Here is a 19,826-nt window from a genome sequence, read left to right as displayed (position 1 = left end):
GGGTGCCAAAAATGAAAAATGCTTGTTGCCCTTCTGTCCTGGGTATATTGTTCTGCTACCGATCAGTGTGACAAATACATGCCATGAAAAAACATTTTTATACTGTCCAAAAATTAAATCCATTCTTCTTACTGAGGATTCCCTTTTTGCTGACTCAGAGGCTGATAAGAACAAACACTTCTGCCCATGTGAAAAAGGTCTGTATAAATTATATGGAGTGAAATATACATGTGGTTCTGAATATTTTATTACAACACATGATCATGGCCCTTAAAAAATGGGTTGTATAGGCAAAATTTGCCTATGAAAGGAATATGATCATTGTAAGAAAACAAATTACAATTTACACACACACAACAGCGGCTGGGCAGTGGCTCATAGGAAAGCCAGATTTACACAATAAACTTTGATAAAACAGAAACTACAGACACTGTTACTTATTCACAAAGCAGGCAATGATCTAATAGTGTATACTCAAAGTACACATAACATTCATACAACAGCAGCTCTGCACCGACTGTTGTGAAAGCCAGATTTACCAAATACACAGTTAATATTCATAAGCAAAGCAGCAACATCAGATCATCAAACTAACTACAGTGCATAGAGGCCTACAGTACAGTAGCATCCCATGTATATAATACTTTATGATATTGGTTGTATTTATATGCAGTTAACACTTAAGAGACCCACCATGGAACAATTCCTGTCTTTTTTTTTTTAAAGGTGACGAGCGCAATGATCTTCAGGGGGAGGTATAGAGGTGGTAAACAAGATCTAAAAGGTGAAACCTGAAAAATCAATTTGAAAAGCAGCTCAGCTCTGTGTGTGAAGTTATTTAGACCCCTTCCCGACAAGACTGCAGTAACATGAGCTGCTGAGAGTTCCACAGTGGTAAAGCCAGCTGTCTTTAGATTTTCGTTGTGCCTATATTAGTGTAGTTTTGGTAAAGACGGACTGAGAGCGGGGCAAATGTCCTGAAAAATACATATACAGCCATGGTAGTGTAATCATAATAGAGTCCAGATAAGGTTTTGGATAAGGGCCAGATAGAGTCCAGATGGAGTCCAGATAAGGTTTTGGATAGGGTCCGGATAGGGTCCGGATAGGGTCTCCTCTAACATCAAAAGACCTAGTACATTTCTATGAACTTCCATAAAAGAAATTCCCCAATAGGTTATTTCCTCGCCAAGGCATTTGCTTGCTATTATCTTCTTCTGAGTGATTCCACTTTGTGTCATTTTACTGCCCCTGTTTTTTTTTTTCGTTTTTTTTTCTTATATATTCTAATATCCCTGCTGGAATGAATAAAGTACTATCTTCCTATCTATAAATATCTTTCATAACCTTTACCTAACGTATTCATTACAACGCATGCATTTATTTACAGTACTTTAATGTATCTGTCAGGACCTTCCCTTCACTCCTAGGCATTACCGCGTATTTACGCTACTTCCCATTTATATTCACCGCTCAGTGGCTTCGCCTCCCTCAGAGGCCGTGTTTACACTACCGCGAGTGGACACGTATCTTTCTCTTCAACTCGCTTTCAGACGGCCGGCACCGGAACTTCACTACTGCAGGCGGCAACGAAATCCGCCGAGGCTTAAGCACCGTGCCAGCAGACTTTAAAACTGAGCTGCTACAAACAACCTTTGAAAGACAGTAACGCCAGTTGACGGCGAACACACCGACGCAGGTCTCTGAGGGTGAACTGTCCTTTTATTGCCTTCAAATGTACAGTTTCTGCGTCGTCGACCAGAAACAAACTCACCCTGCCTTGTTGGCCTACTTGTGTATCCCGTCATCCTGTGGCCCGCTGCTGTCAGGTGTTGATTAAAATCCGCCACGCTTTGCTCTTCCTCACGGTTTTATATAGAAATCCAAAAGTCGTGGTTTTTTTTGTGTCACCCCTTTTTCTTCAGCTGTTGGCCTTTTGTGGTTTGTGTTCACCTCACGGCCTTTGAACCCTGACTGTTTGACCTTAAATGTCATTTCCTACCCAGCTGAAAGCTGAAACATTACTAACCTACTCTCTTGACATCTGAATGTCATTTAAATAGGAAAGCAATTACCAAAAATGAAATAAAACTTTTCTTGTATTTTTTTATAATTTGTAGTTGTGAACATGCTGGAACTTTACAATCTACTTCCCCTCTTCTTTGTTCGGGGTATATCTGATGGTATGGTGGCTATCTAAGCATGTTAGCATAAAAGTAAATAATAATAAAAAAATAAAAAAATAAAACAGATAAGTAAAGTAATAAAACCCTAAGAGCAAATAACACAATTAAAATTTAAAGCAAATAAATCAACTAAAGCAAGGACAGCTGGAAGGGAAATTTAAAATGTTAATTGCCCCAAAGATAAAAATGAGGTAAACTTAACTTTTATCCTATTTGTTAGCTCTTTTTTTTAATGTTTTAATCACTGTTTTTAATTGTCCTTTTCTTTTGCCTTATGTTTTGATGCTTTTAATGGTTTTAAGTGAAGCACGTTGAATTGCCTTGTTGTTGAAATGTGCAAATACAAATACACTTGCCTTGCCTTAAAATTGTTCTGCATGTTATTACAGTTTGCAGGTACATAGGGAGTAAAACTGGAAGCTCAGTAGAAGCAGCCACACCTTCAACATAATCCAATAAAGCGAGCGTGTTTAATAAGTGCCCACATCAAAAGACAGTAACGAAATTATGTAAGAGGGTTAAAAAAATAAAATAAAAAAAAAACTCTGTAGAAACCTTATTAGCAGCAGTGTTTGTATGTTTGCATCAATACACACACTTCCTGTTCTGAAGTACAAGTGGTTTCAAGATAAAAAAAAAAAAAAAAAAAAAAAAAAAAAAAAAAAAAAAAAAAAAAAATTTAAGTTACAGATGTGCTGAGACCCAGAAAACAGATGAGTTCTTCACTTTCGCAAAAAGATAACTATTCGGTCTTTCCTGGCTTTGCATCACATCCCATTAAAAGTTCCACAAGACACCGGGGCAGAAGGTCAGGAGGCATGTTAACCAATAAGTCTGGAGTAATAATGTGTTATGACCTTCTCTCTATATTTCAACGCAGTACTTTCACCTACACTTATACACTACGATACACAGAGTCCCCGATGAAATATTCACCAGGAGCACACGGCGGTGGGAGACGGGGGAAAAGGTCCCCCGCTGATTTAGAACATTGTCAGATGATGATTTATGTGTATAAATGAATCCTGAAATACATCAGGGAGCTAATAAGGCATTTGGCCTCCTGTTTAGTGAGCAATCATTTATAGGCGGCGGAGAGGTGAGAACTACGGCGGCTCCTCGCTGGTGGTCAAGGGTTACCATGGGGACAGAGGAGCGGGTCAGGATCCGCGGCGGGAGTCGTCTCCGTCTCAGTTCTTGGTGTCCTGATTGTTTTTGATTGGGGAAAATAAAGGGGACCCTGTAAAGTGGGCCGCCACTGAGCTGTTATATTGTTCCTGTGTGAGCCTGGTGAGTTTCTATATATATATTTTTTTTTTAATTTTTTTATTGTCAACTAATCTCTAGAAAAGACAAAAAAAAAAAACACTGATTCTAACTTAAGTGTTAACTGTGTGTCCAAACTCTGATGTGGCCTGTGCCATAGTGCCCCATTGTTGTCCATTAACTGTTACAAAACCCGTCATTTAGCCATGCTGTTGCCCTGGGTCACATGTTTCTTTGTTCCAAAAAAAAAGTGCAGCACCTTGTTTCGAAATAGATCCACACATTGATAACACTCATCACTTTTTCCTGTTCACTGCATCTCCAACTCATCACAATCTTTTGAATTTGAAACTAAAGAAGGTTTGAGATTCCAGTCAGTACAGGTATGAATACAAGTCTGATGCAGGAGCTGTTGGATGTGTTTGATTCATAGAGCTGTACTTTTATGAGTATTCAGAAAAGGAAACACAGACCTGCTGAGAGACCGAGGCTGAGGGCAGCGACCCAACACTAATGTCTATCGACTGATAGAGAGGCACGTTATTAGTCTGTGGAGCTGCCTCTATATAAACTATAGGGCACGTATTTTTTTTGTAAATAGTGCCACCCACTGCACCATAGATGTGTTTTAATAGAGAGTTTAATGGAGTTCTGTGGTACAGATGAAAGAGGACGAGCAGACAATTACCGCATTGTTGTTTTTGGCCTTAATATTCAGAACCTAAAAAAAAAAATCATCAGCCTTTTTTTTTTTTTTTTTTGTAGGAGGGAGCTGGAGCCATGCGAATTATAAGATAACAGGCTCCCGGGCAGACACACGTACAAGACCCCCACCCCTCACCCCCACCCACCTCTCCTTGCATAACAAAAAGACACCCATACTGAAACAGACGTCTTTTTGCGACTCCTTGTGGCAGTGTTGAGTCTCTTTGGAGTCATTTTGTGTTTCTTTGCAAGGTGTTTTGTGTGTCCTTGTAGGTCATTTTGCATCCCTTTGCGGTTGTTTGATTTACTTTTCCAACAACTACTTTCTTTCAAACAGAGGCCCCTTGAGGATTCAGGTGGCCCACTGGCCCCGTGCCCGGTAGGCCTGTTCAAAAAAAAATCCATCCATGGCAAGGACACCTTGTCAAATCGACGAGTCAAGCTTCCGACACATTGCGGACACTTTCCTCTCAAAGTGACAAAATAGCGGCTCTGTCTCCGCTCTGGGAGGACTCTGGACAGTCGGCGGTGACAACACAATCGCTCAGAGATAAACCCCTTCACCGGCCATCATCTCCTCCGCGATAACACCCGCTGCACCTCACACCCGCTGGCTTTATGAGACTCCCGTCATGAAGCCCCGTCGTTTTGGGAGAGAGCAGCTGAGCTCATTCTTTGTCGACGCTGTCCTATCATGGCAGCAGATAACAATCCGGCTTGCCATGTGAAGTACGAGACAAATGCGAGGCTCGTCTCCCGCTGCCGACTTGTCCAGGGGAGCGGAGCGAAAGAAAGAGACTTGTAGTGATCCGGGCTGAATAGCACTCTCCATCTGTATAATTGGTTGAAATGAGCTGCGAGGGCCTCCTGCTGGCTGCGTCATTCAGATGTCTTTTACATGGAAATTGCAGCCAACGTAACTGCGACACAGGATGAGCATGAGCGTAACCATCAGCCGCGGTCGACTGTACTTCACAGAAATGTTAAACTCCTCTGTGGGGAAAAAAAACAAAAACTTTTACACAGTATCAGAAAAATGCAAATAAGCAGCGTTTAATGCCATTGTGGACTCATTATCTCAGCTGTGCTTCAAGTTTATCAAACAATTAAAGCATTTTATGTAATTTAATACCAACAGTAAATGTTTAAACAGTTTATTAAACTATTTTGTCTGACAGCTTACTTACTTGTTACTTTTCTGAATACAACTTTTCATACCCTTCCAGTAAAATGGAAACAATGTAACTCCAAATTTGATGGTTTTGAATCAATATTTCTGATAAACTGAAGGATTAAGTTTCCCTCTATCAGTTCAAAAACATTCTCCCTCTCCTTTCTCCAAATAAACCATTTTGAAGCTTGTTGACTTTTGCGCGCTAAAATTATGCTGAGTTTGCGCTCCGCTGAAGTGGTTTAAATAATCGACATTTTGATATGAAATGTAACAAACAGTTATCGCCCGACTCTACGAAGCATTCCTTGTCTCTCCGCTCAATGTTTTGATATCTCTCACCAAAATTATTTCCAGCTCCCAACAACAAAGAAAGCTGGTGAACGTGGTGCAGCATTTAGCAGCTAAAGAGCCAGATAGATTTAAGATACAAGAGCTGGTGGAAACCAAAACCTGAGCTGGAAGAGCGTATACTGTACTCGACCATTTGCAAGACTGCCTCAAATATGACTGCAAACGTTGCTCCCTCAATGTGTAAATATGAAACGCCATATTTTTCGCTGCATGACACCCGTATGTTATTGTGTCTTTTGCCCTTTCATCGTGTACATTCTGGATAAAGGACTCAAGCCTCGTGTAGATCTGTGAATGTAAACGGTTTGTCCTGCATGCTCTAAATTCACTTATTGTTCACCCTTTTACACCCTTATTTTCCCACGTAACACGCTCGAGGAATAAACTCTGAGCTGTTGATTTAAACTTTTTTTTATTGTTTTTATAAAGCTTATTTATATCAAATTTCATTGTGCTGCATCTCACCATTATTGCAACCGCTTCTGTTCCACTCTGCCGTCCTGTGTTGAAGGTCACAAGCTTTATAAATATATGTCAAAAATGAATAATCGGCTGGAGTCGAGATTCATTGAAAACAAATTCCCTCCGCAGTCAACAGGAGCGGCTTCAATTGGGCCTAATTATTGCAATAACTAGAGGAAATCTTGTTTTTTAACCAGTGCGTATTTACCAAGGGTGCTTTTTATTGGGAATGCTCTTTTATAACTCTTTGTTAGATACACATTCAAACAAAGAAACTGATGTTTTTTTCATCTGCTGACCACCTCCACTAAAATAAAATATCTTTCGCAGCGAAAGGAGGGCTATAGCCATTTACTTCCTTTTCTATTTTTACCAACTAATCTGTTGGATTGACTTTACAACCTTCTCCGCAATATTCCCTCACTACTGCCATCGCATTAAATCTTAAAATAAACAGTCTAGAGGTCATTGCTTGTTTTTGCTCTTATCCATTTTCCCCGCATGGCATTCATAAAGTTCTTTTCATCTTTCCAACCCATTTCATGCCTTTATTCCAAGCGCATTTATGCACAGCGCTCACCAATCCATGAAAGCAAATCCTCCAACATACTTCTTTATCATGATCAATGTGGTCAAGGTAACCTGCAATGTTTAAAAAAAAATAATAATAATAATCCTCATTGCTGTTCCATAAATCTGTCACACTCTGCTTTCTCTCAGTCTGTCCCCCACAGACATCTGCACAGGCTTGGCAGTCAATTATATCCCCTCACCTTGAAAAAGCCTCCCTCCATCACTGCATGGGAGGCAGCACAGACCCATATCTTTCTCTGATCTTCATCCTTTCTAAGCAGCAGGAATGGTGGAGCCGTCAGCTCAGGACTCAGAGGAAGCAGAGTGTGGATCTTTTTAATGCAACGTACAATCTCAACGTATACGCTGGATAGTCAGTGAGGTGGAAAACGACATCAAGTTTTCTACATGTGTGCGAGGAGCTCATCTTAACAGATGTATCCGACCAAAACATAAAAAATATTCATGGGGGGAAAGAATTAAGACAAATGTTTGACGAAGACAGATCAATAAAGTATGAAATGACAAAAAGCAAAACAAAGTCTCCAGGGAATCTTTTTCCACACTCCCCCCTATTATTAATTGATCACCCTCGTTGGTTCTCCCTCTGGTGTGCGCTGTTGGCTTGACGAGTTTGGAGGACATTAGTCATCCACTGACCTGCAGTCAGGCCACAACAGGAATTCAGTCACAGTCAATAGTCCACCGCCATCCATCCTCACAATTTTTGCTTCAAGTAAATTCCTCCTGACCTCTAATTCAGCTGTTTTCCCTCTTCAGCCACTGAACCCTGCCTACGTCTCGTGGCTCCATGCTCAGATCGATACACCAATTTAAAGCTAAAGCAGGAAAATTTCTCGTGGTTTTTTTTTTCATCACAGGGCAAAAATGCCATAATAACCTTTTAGTGCATGTCAAGTGGTCTGAGGAAAGCCGTAGATTTCTGCACCTCCTCTTGGCTCTGTATTCAAGCTTAAGGCCGATCACAGGTCACTTCAGAGAGACAGAGAGAGAGAGGACATTTCTATTGGCAGTTCTACAAATGCAGATGTGCGAGCACAGACATGAATCCTGATTCCATAGTTAAAAAAAAAAAAAAGTAAATTCGAGCGTTGTCTACACCGCAACTCAAAAGGAGAAGAATGGAAGAGAGTCTAAAAGAGAGTCTGACAATAAACATAATCAGAGGTGTTGCGGGAAACAAATTCAGCCCTGCTCTAATCCGCTGGGACCAGGCTGCCCCTGAATGACAGGCACGCAGAGAGGACCGGTAAAGAGACTGACAGCGCCTTTATGGATTTTTATGACGCTCCATTGGTCCACTGGGAGCTGTCCCCGTATTCCCAATGGCCAGTGCAACACTGAACACAATAAAACACGTGTCAGCACTGGCGAAGCGTTTCAGACATGGAGAGAACTTTGCGACTAAAGCGTGTGCATATGCCAGCACTCGCCTGGTGGGAGGGGGTTTAAGACAGAGTGGGGGTGTGGGGTGGGGGAGAGGGAGAGGGAGGGGCTGTATTTTCTGTCATTATTATTTTGTTTTTGACTTTTTTTCAGACCTGCCTACCTCAGCTTTAAGGGAGTGGGCACCCCGATGTGAAACCAGGAGACAACCCCGAGGCACTGACATCTAACGTTCGTCCATATCTGCAGCTCTCTTTTGATCCTCTTCTTTTAACCAGAGACGTGTCTTTAGCGATATATGGAGTGAGTCGCTCTCAAGGTCTCCACAGTACCACAGTTCATCCTGTGATTGAACACGGCAGAGCAAGATAGTTCTCTTGATTGCCTCTGGCCATGTCACTCCAGTTAAGAAGAGCCCTTCCCCCTTGTACCCTCAGATCAATCCCTCTCCCATCTCTTATCCATCTTATTCCTTTCCTTCTGTCTGCCGGCCTCCATCACTAAGTACCCGACTCTTCAGGAGGCCCAGTTGATCGTTGGCCAAAGCTTCTCTGAGGGCGCCGAAGAAGCCGTGATAGTGGGCAGTGTTGTGGATCATGAGGAGCACTCCAGCCAGAAGCTCATTGGTCACCAGCAGGTGGTGCAGGTACGCCCTCTGGTGGTTCTTACAGCAGTAGCAGCCACACCCCTCCACCAGGGGCCGGAAGTCGTCCTGGTACCTGGACAGAAGTTTAAAGAAAGTTTCAGTGGAATTCTTGAGCTGAGGCTGTAAATGTAAATATATTGTTGAGCAAACACGTGAAAGGACGGATTTAGCAGAAACTGCTGCTTTAAAAAAAAAAAAAAAAAAAAAAATTTAAAAAAGCATTTGAGGTCTTTCAAAAGCTTCAACAAACCTCTTGTCTTTGAGATTGATCTCAAAGCCTGTCATCTGCGTTTGATCCCCACGATTAAGATCGCCATTCTGTTGTGTGTCCCCCGCTCCGTCCTCCTCGACGTTAAGCTCTAGCACTGCCAAAACATACACGTGTCTCTTTAACCGCAGCACAAACCGTTCAAACCATAATCTCATCCTTCAGCAGAGAATAGGTAGGTAGGTAGGTATTTACTTTATTAATCCCAGAGGGGAAATTTTTTCGCTACAGCAGCATACAGAAGCAATAAGATAATAATAGAAATAATAGAATAGAATAGAATAATAGAAAAGCAATAAAATAGCAGTAAATAGCAGTAAAAAATATAAAATGCACAGTATATACAGTACATTATATATCTATATATATTATATACAAACAAACCAAGAAACACAGTCAACATATATATATATATATGTATATATATATGCAGTACAGTATATATCTATATATATTATATACAAACAAACCAAGAAACACAGTCAACAGTGTTATTGTACTGTGATGGATTTTGCCAGAGGTGAGTTATTGTACAGTCTTATTGCAGTGGGCAGGAATGATCTCCTGTATCTGTCCTTGTGACAGTGAAGCTTGTGAAATGAATACATTTCCATATATACGAACGCCAACACATACTGTAGTTTGAACCCTAGCAAATACTGCTGTGTCCCATATTCTCTCTGCCACTTTAATGTAATTACTTACTGCCTATGTTCTGAACCAACACCTGTCTTACATAGTTGGCTGTTCATTGAGAGGTGATGTCTTTTAATGAGAATGGAGAGGAGTAAAATGAGCTGAAGAACAGCTATCTTTAACAAGAGGGTTGTTGTTTACAGGAAGAGAGGCTATCCAGGCAGCTCCAGACACAAGGGAAGTGAGGAAGTGAGGAAGATGGGAAGAAAAAAGAAATTGGTCCATAACTATGCATATAATTAAATCTACACAGTGAAAGGCAACAGAGGAGCAAAGTGGATTTAGTGGAAACTGAACGGGGTGAAAAAGAGAGCAACAAAGTGTATAAACAAAGCATAAAAGGGAATTTTGTATGGAGCATAAAAGAAGGGAGGAGAGTGGGGGTGATAAGAAGGAGAATGTAACAGGACAACAGGACGTACGTACACTGAGGATAAATTTTGCATTACAAAAGCAGACAGCAGCGACAACAACGGGAACTGAAGCTGAGAAGAAAGAGACTCAAGTCTGGAGGCTTCCAAACTCCTATCATCTACCAACAAAAAGTCTTCTTATCCATTTTACGTTTTTAAATGCACCTAAAATGTGATTTAAAGATAATTAAACCTCCTGAACTCGTGTATTTTTCTGCTAGTCAGAAGCTGTCAGGGTGGTGCTTACGGCTACTCTGTAAGCTTTCAGCGAGCTAACTAATTCATCTGGTGCTGCATTTCTTTAACCCCATTATTATTAGATTTTGCTCCTGCCTTAACCATATAATATATCAAAGTCAGTGGGCATCAAATTTCCATTTTCTGCCACAGAAAACTAATATATTTTGAGTCTGGCTATAACCAGCAGGAGAGCAGTCCCTCTGTTTCTAGGTGTCAGAGTACATTCGGTTTTTCCCCCTAAATTACACATTTGTGTGGCATAATAATTTGTATATTCTAATACAGTTACAAAGTCAGATTCTATTAGCTCCGTGTCTGATATGCAGTTACTGTGTTATGGCTTCATGCAGCAGATTTATCAGAGGAAGAGGCAATGAAGGGAGAAAAAAAAAAAAAGATTGGCTGACGAGAAGAGAAGGTTCTAAAAATGGAGAAGGAAAGAAAGTGGCAGAAAAAATATTTTGACAGGGTGAGAAAGAAGGACAGAAGGAAGGAAGGAAATAATGAAGAAAGGGGGTGAATTTGCATATGATCTGTCATGTCAAAAAGGACCTTAAGTGGGAAGTGAGGGTGTTGACACACACCCCCAGGGGGCTTTGTAATTGGCTGAGAGGGGAAATAGAATTTCTCTTCAGGTTTGACACCGTCTCTGCTCTCACCTCTTCCAAACTCCATTATGCTCCCTGTGCAGAATCGATTAGTGCTGTCTGACACTTAATGCTGCCAGGTACCAAACTTCAGTCTGTCAGATGAGTTTAATGCAACTTTTCTAAATCAGGCACAAAGTCCGACAACAGGCCGAGTCGGTGCTTTTCCCACGGCTCTCGTCATAAAACGTCCGTAGCTCTTCACTTGGGACAGCGATCAGGACGACGGACTCGGGCTCAACTGTTACCTCGCCGAAGCTGCTATAAGATACATTATTGATTTTATTTCACCAGGTGTATTTCTCTCCATCCAATTATTTAACTGGTCTGGTTGCTACAAAACACACGCCAGTCACTCTTTAACCTCTTCATCACAGCCTCCTCCTCCTCCTGAAAATGAGCACAACCCTGCTGGGCTCATTATCGGGCGTGTTTACTGTAAACATACGCTCAGTTTTATCAGTTGAGTGCGACATCAAAGTGCAGCCCTGCTTTCTAATGCGCCTCTCTGTACTTGACATCGCGGCATATCTATTCTATACCCTGCAGTCTTTTCTAATTGCTCTGTCAATACCTCTTCAATGCACAGAAATCCCGCTAAGTTAACTATTATGTAAAATGTCCGAACTGAATGAATAAAATGAATCATTATACGAGACAAATACATAATATTCAGCAACCATATTCATCTGAATGAAGATCCCCTCCTTAAACTTTTCCAAATTACAGTTACATGTCGGTTTGCTCTCGGCACATACTGCGAGCTATTAAAAGTGAAATGCCAGGGTTTCACATCGTTTTTTGGGGGGGGAATTTCTTACATTGAACTTGCATTTAAAAATGTAATTTTTGTTGCTGTGGGCAACACAGCTTTACCTGAAAGGTCATTTGCTTTCACACGAGCGGAATTGTAAAAATAAATGCTGCCTAATTCTAAAATGTCAAATTTGAGCCCTAGCCCCCCCTTTGTCCCCTTTTACATTTGAAATGAAACCTGTGTGCTTTGATTTAAATGCTATACGGCTGAAAATTGGACAGTTACAGGTTACTGCCTGATAAGTACACAAAATCAGTTTTCTCAGGAAAGACGTGAGCGCTGCAGAGGATGAAACGATGCATTTATAAAAGAGACTGATGTAAATTAAATGGGAATGCTAAAGCAGTGGAAAGTTAACAAGCTTTGTCTACACCTCCATGTTACAGCATCAAAATAATGCTGGAATACACACGAAAGACTTTAAAGCTTAAAGCAATCAAATAAGCTGTGTTATTCATGGACTTCGGTGTTTAGGGCCCTCATGTATAAATTAGTGCACCACAACTGCCAATCAAGTTCATCTCCCTTTCATTTCTTTGGTTTAGTTTTGTTTGCAATAATAATGTGACTTCAGACGATCGTTATACTTCTCAGCACAGCTCTTCACCACACCACACCTGCGGGGGGGCGCTCTACCTGCTCGCTCGGGGTCCGGGGAGATGTCAAAGCTGAAGCAGAGAGCGCAGCCTCGCTCCGTCACCTGGAAGGGGAAAAAGCTCTCGAACAGGTCCACGCCGGCCTCCACGCACGCCACCACCTCGTCGGGTCGTCCCACACCCTGCAGCAGCCTGAGAGGGACGCAACCAACACGCACGGTCAGCACGCGCAAACAGAGCGGGAACCACTGGAGCACACGTGAAATACATCGTACACATTTATGTAACACGTCTACAACATATTGCTCGCAGACTTGTGGCATGAACGAACACCGGCAACAAAATATGCACCCTTGAGTGTTTGTGCTTTTGCTTTTCCTGGGCTTTCTGCCTCCCGCTGACTTTCTGCCTGCAGGCATCAAGGTCAAGGCCAATTTATTAATTAATTAATCTGAGAACGACTCCTCGCCACTTTCCAGTAGGACGCTGCATTCCCCCCCCCCACGGTATATTGGAGAGGAGCCTGTTCACGAGCAAACTTAGAGACTCTCACTCTCTCACATTCAGAGCCGCTAACAGAGCTCCTCCATCACCTCTGGGGGGAGGAGTGATCATGTGACACCGTCTCCACAGAGAATTCTCTGAAAAGCTGATTTAGCTTGGAAAACCAACTACTGCGAGAGGACGTTTGTCCTTGTGTCTTTGAAAGGGAATGTCCTCTGCCAGTGTCGTCTGTCCGCTCGGAAAAATTAAGTTTGTTTTCAAATCTATCTTCAAAAGAAGCCATTTATTGTCATAAAAACATCTCATCCACTTCCAGGTCTTCCGCGGCTAGACAATCTAAATGTAAGTGTTCCTCTTTTTTTTTTCTTTATCGTTGCCTTTGTTTTATTCTGGATGTAAGATTGTATTTGGAGTTGCAAACTCGCAATTAGTTTTGTCTGTCCAAAGGAAACAAGTGCCATCCACAAGCTCCCAGACTCCAAAGTGACCTCTTCAAATTGATTTGTTTTGTTCAACCAACAGTACAAAATCCACACAACAAAAACAAAACCGCATATTTAAGAAACTACAACCAGAGGATGATTAGAGTTTGTCCTTGAAAAATGAAACGTTTGGCGTAAAACGTAACGTTTTGTTGCATAATCGACTAATCTTCGCAGCTTTAGCGCCGCTCATGATGACGAATGGAAGAGAATAAACAACATTACATATTTGAAAGATGATTCAAAATTGGCAATATTGCTGCATTTAGCGTCGGTGTTAAAATCTCAGTATATCGTGCTCTTTGACACACTCAAAGGGGGAAAAAAATCCATGTCTCCACAACAAGTCATCCTCGTCCTTCAATTTAAGTTGAACGTTTTGTATTTTGTATTTTAAAAGTGACAAAATATGTGTAAAGGAAAGGATTGGAGAAATGAAATGAAAGTGGTAAAATAGATGAAACTAACTGACGCTGGTGCTTTAAGGTCAAGCTGAGATAATGACTGCTGACAGACTGTGGAGCGGTTGGGGAAGCACGTCTGAGCTGCTGGGTTTTCACTTGCAATCAATCAAGCGGGTTAATTATTGATAGAGAAAGATCCACCGACTGCATCTGCTCTTTGACTCACACTGGTTTGCACACAAATGGTCACAGTCTCTGAAAATGGAAAGAAACCAATCAAAGAGATGTTTTATTTTTGTTTGTTTTTTTAAACCAAAATATCATTATTGTTTTTTATGTTCCTTTTGGACTCTGTCAGCTGGAAAATACTTTTTCATGTTTGTATTTTCTGATGCTTTACAAAACAAATGACTAATCGAGAAAATATATCAGCAGATCAATAACAAAAATAATCATTGGTGGCAGCTTTAAATTAAATATTTGACCAAGTAAACATCCGTTAATAGATTAAAGCATCAGTCAAAATCAAAACATGAAGCGATGCTGATAATTATAATTAAGTTGTAGCCCCGCAGTAAGTTTCTTTAAGGACACGGAGCGTCGACGGGCTGATATCACACTGGTAGATGAATACATGACATCATTCTTAGTGATGTCACAAAATGAACATTTTGGTGTATCTCGTCCCCACTGTTGCTCTTTGTATTCGGCTCTGGTTGGCTGTCTTCAGTGGCTGCTTTTTAATGAAACACTGGGGAAGAGTGGATGAAATCTGTGGGGGAATAAAAGAGAAACTTGAACTGCAATTACACAGTTACAAGCAGGCGAACCTGGGTTTGTCCTCGGGCAGCTCCTTGGTCACAGCAGTGATGAGCTGGGTCCTCAGGGCCTGATCCATGGAGCCCGACTGGAGGCCGTCCAGACAGAATCCTGCCACGGGCCTTTTGGCCGTCTCCCTGGCAGAGCGGACCCTCTCGTCCAGGATGTCTCCTCCCTCCACCACCCCAAACACCGCCACCCCGTCCAACTCCTGGCAATGAAAGACAGTTTGGTGATTAACAACAACTAATAAAGACGCAAGAGAAAAGGAGAGAGAGGAACAGGGGACGATGAAACAGGGACGTTTCGCAGGTAGCAGCTTTTCATGACCACATGTGGTGCATGAACCAGCAAGTGACCCAAGTTGCCGGCGGCAAAGTGGATTTTTCATGTGCAAAAATAAAGAAATAAAAGATTCCAATTTTGCCAGAACCCCGCTCGATTTGACGAGTCGTTATTAAGTTGACTGCACATCACAACGAAGAGACGCAGTGGGGGGACGTTAGGGAGCCTCGTAGCAATCAAACAACTCACTGCGTCCAGTGTGGTAAGAGATTTCCTTGCAGTTCACTGTCACTTCTCCTTGCTCAATAGGATTTCACTCTTTATGTTTAATGTCTCGAGGAATATTTGATTTGCAGGCAGGCAACAAAAGAGCAATCGTACATTCAGAAAATCATACCGGTGAAAAACATAAAAGATCCCATTAATAAAGTGTTGAAAAGACACAATAACGCTGGAGGTCACAGATGGATAGAAAATCGGAGAATAGAAAATACATGAAACTACTTCTTATATATATATATATATATATGAAGCTGTTGATGTCCCAGGGGCTTAAAAGGTATGGTTAAATGTACATTATGTCCTTTGAAGCATAAGTAAGTGAAGGTGTCATCCAGTAAGCACCGCTCGTGACGGGTCTCCCGCCGCTCCTCATATGATTCCTGTCACTCTGTCCTCGCTCATGAAATGAGAAAGCGTTCCACTGCATGTAAAAAGGAAAACAGACGATTTAGTCGTGCTTGACGCTGCGCCCTCACACAGCCCCCCGTGATGATGTTTCCAGCCGTAGCACAGCAGCGCCGCGGCCCCCGTGCGCTGTGCATGACTGACCCACGAGGGTCGAGTTTACAGACTGTTAGAGAAAGGTAGAGTGTGTTCAGCGAGCTTCGTGTGTACCTGTGATTTCTGGTGCACCAGCAGACACTCGTCCAAGTGAGCGAGAGTTCGATCCACCGACTTTCGAACCCTTTTGAGAGACGTGTTGACCTGCCGGGTCTCCCCGTCTGCCATGCTCTGGTACCAGTCTGGCTGCACGCTCTTCTGGAGGGCCATGAACTTGGCGACCGTCAGCTCAACCCGCCCGCCGCTGCCCCACACCGACACCGTCTAATGACCACAGGCCGACATTTTTTTTATCTGAGACAACATTTTGTCCTTTCATCTTTTTATACTGGCAACAGGTAGCCAAAGACCCGATGAAAAGATTTGGAGAAAGACTTTTCTTTTGTGCTCAGAATGAAAACTTTAAAAAAAAAAAAAAAAAGCTTTCACACCGAAAAAAAAAAATACAAGAAAACTCTCCAGCAAAGTAAAACCGGAGAGCAGTAATGGGGAAATTTACCTTTAAGACTATGACATGATCAATATGTAAAACCATGTGGAAAAATGGACTATGTGTCTATAAGTTGACACCTATTGCCTAAATAAGACCCTGTTCCTGAATTAAGTTAACCATTCATTCAGTTAATAATGAAATATAAATTAAAATAACGCTGGCGTTCAGCAAAAGAACGCTACATTAGAAGCCCAGTCTCACCTTGTTGGTGGTGTAACCTGTCGGGCAGACGGTCGCAGGGTCGTGAAGGGAGCAGTACAACACGGTATCATGAAGACCTGAAACACAGAAACCACTGCATCACTCACAGAGATACAACAAAAAAAAAAAAAAAAAAAAAAAAAAACCCTGAGAAAGGAGGCTGCAGTCAGAAAAGTCCGAATGCGATGCAACATGGCCGACTCATTACGCCTGAAGAGAAGCGCTGCGTGGCCTTATCAGCAGAGGCAGCAGGACATCAAAAGGTCAGGAAAAAAACAAAAGGCTTAATAGCAGCAAATGTTGTTATTATTTCTAATTATTCAATCACCTCTCTTCCCTTCTGGGGCTTTGGAGACTGTGCTGTAGTAATCCCCCCCGACAGTTTACAACAAGTGACACGACTGTGATTACATTTCTAATTTGAAATCGTGTTGCTGGAGGCGGGATAAAGATGAGCAATACGGCTACGGTTGTACAGCAATACCGAATGAGGTCACTCTTTAGGGGCATGTGTATAAATATTACAAAGAACAAAACTACTTTTTAGTCAGGCTCACAGAGCCAATCAGCTTTTTTAATGTCAAACTGGGCGTGCTGTATATTTAGAAGCATCTCAATTTGTTCCAGGCTTTCAATTTAGCCAGCGGGAAAAATGTTCTTGTACAAAAAGCTCTTCAGAGTAAACGCGTGTGTCGTACACGTGTCACACGGGCACTTATTTCTCTGTGTGCTTGTTATTGGAAAAGGACTAATGGGAAAGGATTCATCGACAACCACATTGGGGTAGAACAGCAATTTAATGAACGGTTCCTTCCCCCGTCCACAGCCGCTGACCTAGAATGAGTGACTGAGCTTGAGATTTTACTTCTGGTTTTAACAGTGAGAGAGATAAATATGTTTTAAATGACAACCGATGATACAGTTAGTCAAAGGATGAACAGAGTCTGAGCACAGACCTTTCCAATCCTCACAAATATTCTTTTAGAAACAATTTAAAATGCAAGTCTAATCTCTATCTTCTAATAGAGATTGCAATCCAATATTAGTTTTTCTCTCCTTCCACTGTGGATGTTTCTGTATTAATGATGTAAATGTAAAAAAAAAAAAAAAAAAAAAAAAAAACAGCTGGCACCATTTTTCAAGCCAAGCGTGACATATTCACTGAAAAGACCGCCTCATATTACGGTGACTGGATTCAGCACCTGTTGGGGTTCATTTCTGTTTTTAGCATCAAACTTGGTCGTGTTGCAGTTGAGAATTTTTGGACATTACAAATTCACCGACATATATGGAGGCTTTTTAATGTAATTCACAGTATTCATTAAACAAATAAAAATGTTGGACTTTGGCCTGATGATGAGGTTAAAGAGACTTAATGAATTCAACATTTTCCTGAGGGTCTCCTCTCCATAAAGCCTGCGATGTCAGGCGGACAGCCCATGCATTGCCCACACTGTCGTGCTTGGTGTGGGCTGTCTTCAGACAGCAAAACCTTGACCGAGAACTTTATGAGACTAGTTCAATGCGAGTCTATGGAGCCGAAGGTTTTTTGGAGCCAACGTCTAGCGGTACCCAGGGGTATCGCAGCTCACTGCACTTCTGCATCGGCCTCATTTTTTTCAAGCCGGAAGCTACTTCCACTTTTATATACAGTCGATCGGCAGTCCGCATAGTGCCCACACATTTTGGCTTGGTGTGGGTTGGCCCTTAGGGCCCTATAGCTTGGGCATTTCACTTTGAGAACTCCAGCAGCTGGTCTCCTCAGTTCCCAAACGTTTAGAGATTGTTGTTAAAAGAAGAGATTATGCAACGCAGTGGTAAACATGCCGCTGTCCCAACCTTTTAAAGAGGTGTAGCCGGCATCGAATTCAAAACGAGCATCTATTTTTCATAAACCAATAAAATTTCAGTTTTAAACATTTGATATGTCGTCTTTGGTCTGTTTTTAATCAAACATGGGTTTACATGATTTGGAAATTATCGCATTCCGTTTTTATTTTACACTGCGTCCCAACTTTTTTTTTTTTTTTTTTTAAACGGGATTGTATTTGAGAACTGTTTTTTCTGAGGACAAGAGAGAACATTACTGCACTGGGTGGCTGCTGTTGCCGTGTACCAAACAGTCTGCTGCTGATTCTTGACTTTCCAGGTTCAGCATCATTGTGTGGAAACAGTTGTTTCAGGATTGAACTGAAACTGGGCTACAAATCATTTATTTTCATATTCATTCATTTCATTCAGATGACTGCCTTTACCAGCGCATATTCAAAACAAAAAAAATTCAATTTTATGCGAGTGAAAGAAAATGTTTCAAACTGCTGCATATCCCTGTGAAGAGTAAATAGAGCTGCAAAGCATTAATATGAATGTAGCATTTGATCATGATCAGTTAGTTAAAAACCCGATGATAAATTACATTTGAATCGATACTGAATACATTTAAATACATTTTATAGCATTGGATGTCATCATAATTTATATCTAATCAATGCTGGTTGTCCTGCCTGAATGTCCCAACTTCCTTTTCCTCCTTTTGTCCCGTTTACTCCCTGGGAGATAAGTAGTACTGAAGGCGAAGGTTAGGACAATGAAAGATAAATAAATTTGTACCTGCAAACGTCTTGAATCCATCCTTAAACCCCTCCAACACCTCCTGGTGCTCTGCTCTGGAGGGAGAAGCGATGGAGATGAAGGTAAGAGTTGACACAAGAGTTTAGTGTGTGTGTGTGTGTGAGATCAATATAACTTACATGTTGGACAGAGTGACCTGAGTGACAGAGGGGAGGTTGTTCAGGGTGTGCAGTGTGTCCTGGGTGAGGTGGGGGACTGTGCCTAAGTGTGTGTACAGCAGACACCCCGGGACGTCCAGCGAGTGATGCCCGGTTCCGCCGAGTCCCTTCAGGACGCCCAGCCGACTGCTTCCCTGAACCACACGCGACAGCTCCAGCTGCACCCTGCTGCCAGCCATGCCCGTACCTCCAGAGCACACGCAAATTAATATTCACCAAACTACACTGCAGTACTTTACCCAGAGCACGTGTGTGTGTGTGTGTGTGTGTGTGTGTGTGGTCGTAATGTTAGCCTGGCAATTAGCCACGCAGCTAGTTAGCAACTAACTTCATTCAACTTTTCGCCGATTTCACATGTTTACTGCTCTTACGTGGCACACGTAAAGACAACGTACTCGTCTATACGTGTGCTTGTTTACATTATACACGTTCTAATTGAAGCGCATCTACTCTTTTCTTACCTACAAAACTCAGCTTGACAGGAACTACAAGTCGTGGAAATATGTCGTCATCAACAGCGACGGCAGCTCAAAAAAAAAAAAAATCAATGCCGAGCCTC

General features: G+C 41.9%; 1 protein-coding gene across 3 annotated transcripts; it reads right to left on the bottom strand.

The window, feature by feature from the left end:
• Positions 1-5,320: 5,320 nt before the first annotated feature.
• On the bottom strand, positions 5,321-19,771 carry qtrt2 (queuine tRNA-ribosyltransferase accessory subunit 2). Of its 3 annotated transcripts, XM_069159403.1 has the most exons (9): positions 19,729-19,771; positions 19,229-19,454; positions 19,089-19,144; positions 16,479-16,555; positions 15,839-16,048; positions 14,668-14,867; positions 12,488-12,639; positions 9,021-9,135; positions 5,321-8,843 (listed from the first exon to the last, which is right to left on the bottom strand). In XM_069159403.1, the coding sequence occupies exons 2-9, from the start codon at positions 19,444-19,446 to the stop codon at positions 8,591-8,593; spliced, it is 1,281 nt and encodes a 426-aa protein (XP_069015504.1). In that variant the 5' UTR covers positions 19,447-19,454; positions 19,729-19,771; the 3' UTR covers positions 5,321-8,590. The 3 variants fall into 3 exon arrangements, with proteins under 3 accessions (XP_069015504.1, XP_069015503.1, XP_069015505.1); XM_069159402.1 differs by lacking the exon at positions 19,729-19,771 and having other exon boundaries at positions 19,229-19,541; XM_069159404.1 differs by lacking the exons at positions 15,839-16,048; positions 19,729-19,771 and having other exon boundaries at positions 19,229-19,541.
• Positions 19,772-19,826: the final 55 nt, after the last annotated feature.

This window comes from Embiotoca jacksoni, unplaced genomic scaffold (genome assembly GCF_022577435.1).
Source record: "Embiotoca jacksoni isolate LCO1_2020_lvr unplaced genomic scaffold, fEmbJac1.0.p SCAF_25, whole genome shotgun sequence".
Classification (NCBI taxonomy): Eukaryota; Metazoa; Chordata; class Actinopteri; family Embiotocidae; genus Embiotoca; species Embiotoca jacksoni.
This window is presented reverse-complemented; position numbering and strand designations above follow the sequence as displayed.

Excerpts from the sequence above, each read along its gene's own strand:
- qtrt2 (XM_069159403.1), bottom strand. The coding sequence starts at position 19,446 with ATGGCTGGCAGCAGGGTGCAGCTGGAGCTGTCGCGTGTGGTTCAGGGA. Across the intron at positions 16,556-19,088 it reads TGGATTCAAGACGTTTGCAG|GTCTTCATGATACCGTGTTG; the intron begins GTACAAATTTAT and ends TCTGTGTTTCAG. Across the intron at positions 8,844-9,020 it reads ATCAATCTCAAAGACAAGAG|GTACCAGGACGACTTCCGGC; the intron begins GTTTGTTGAAGC and ends ACTTCTGTCCAG.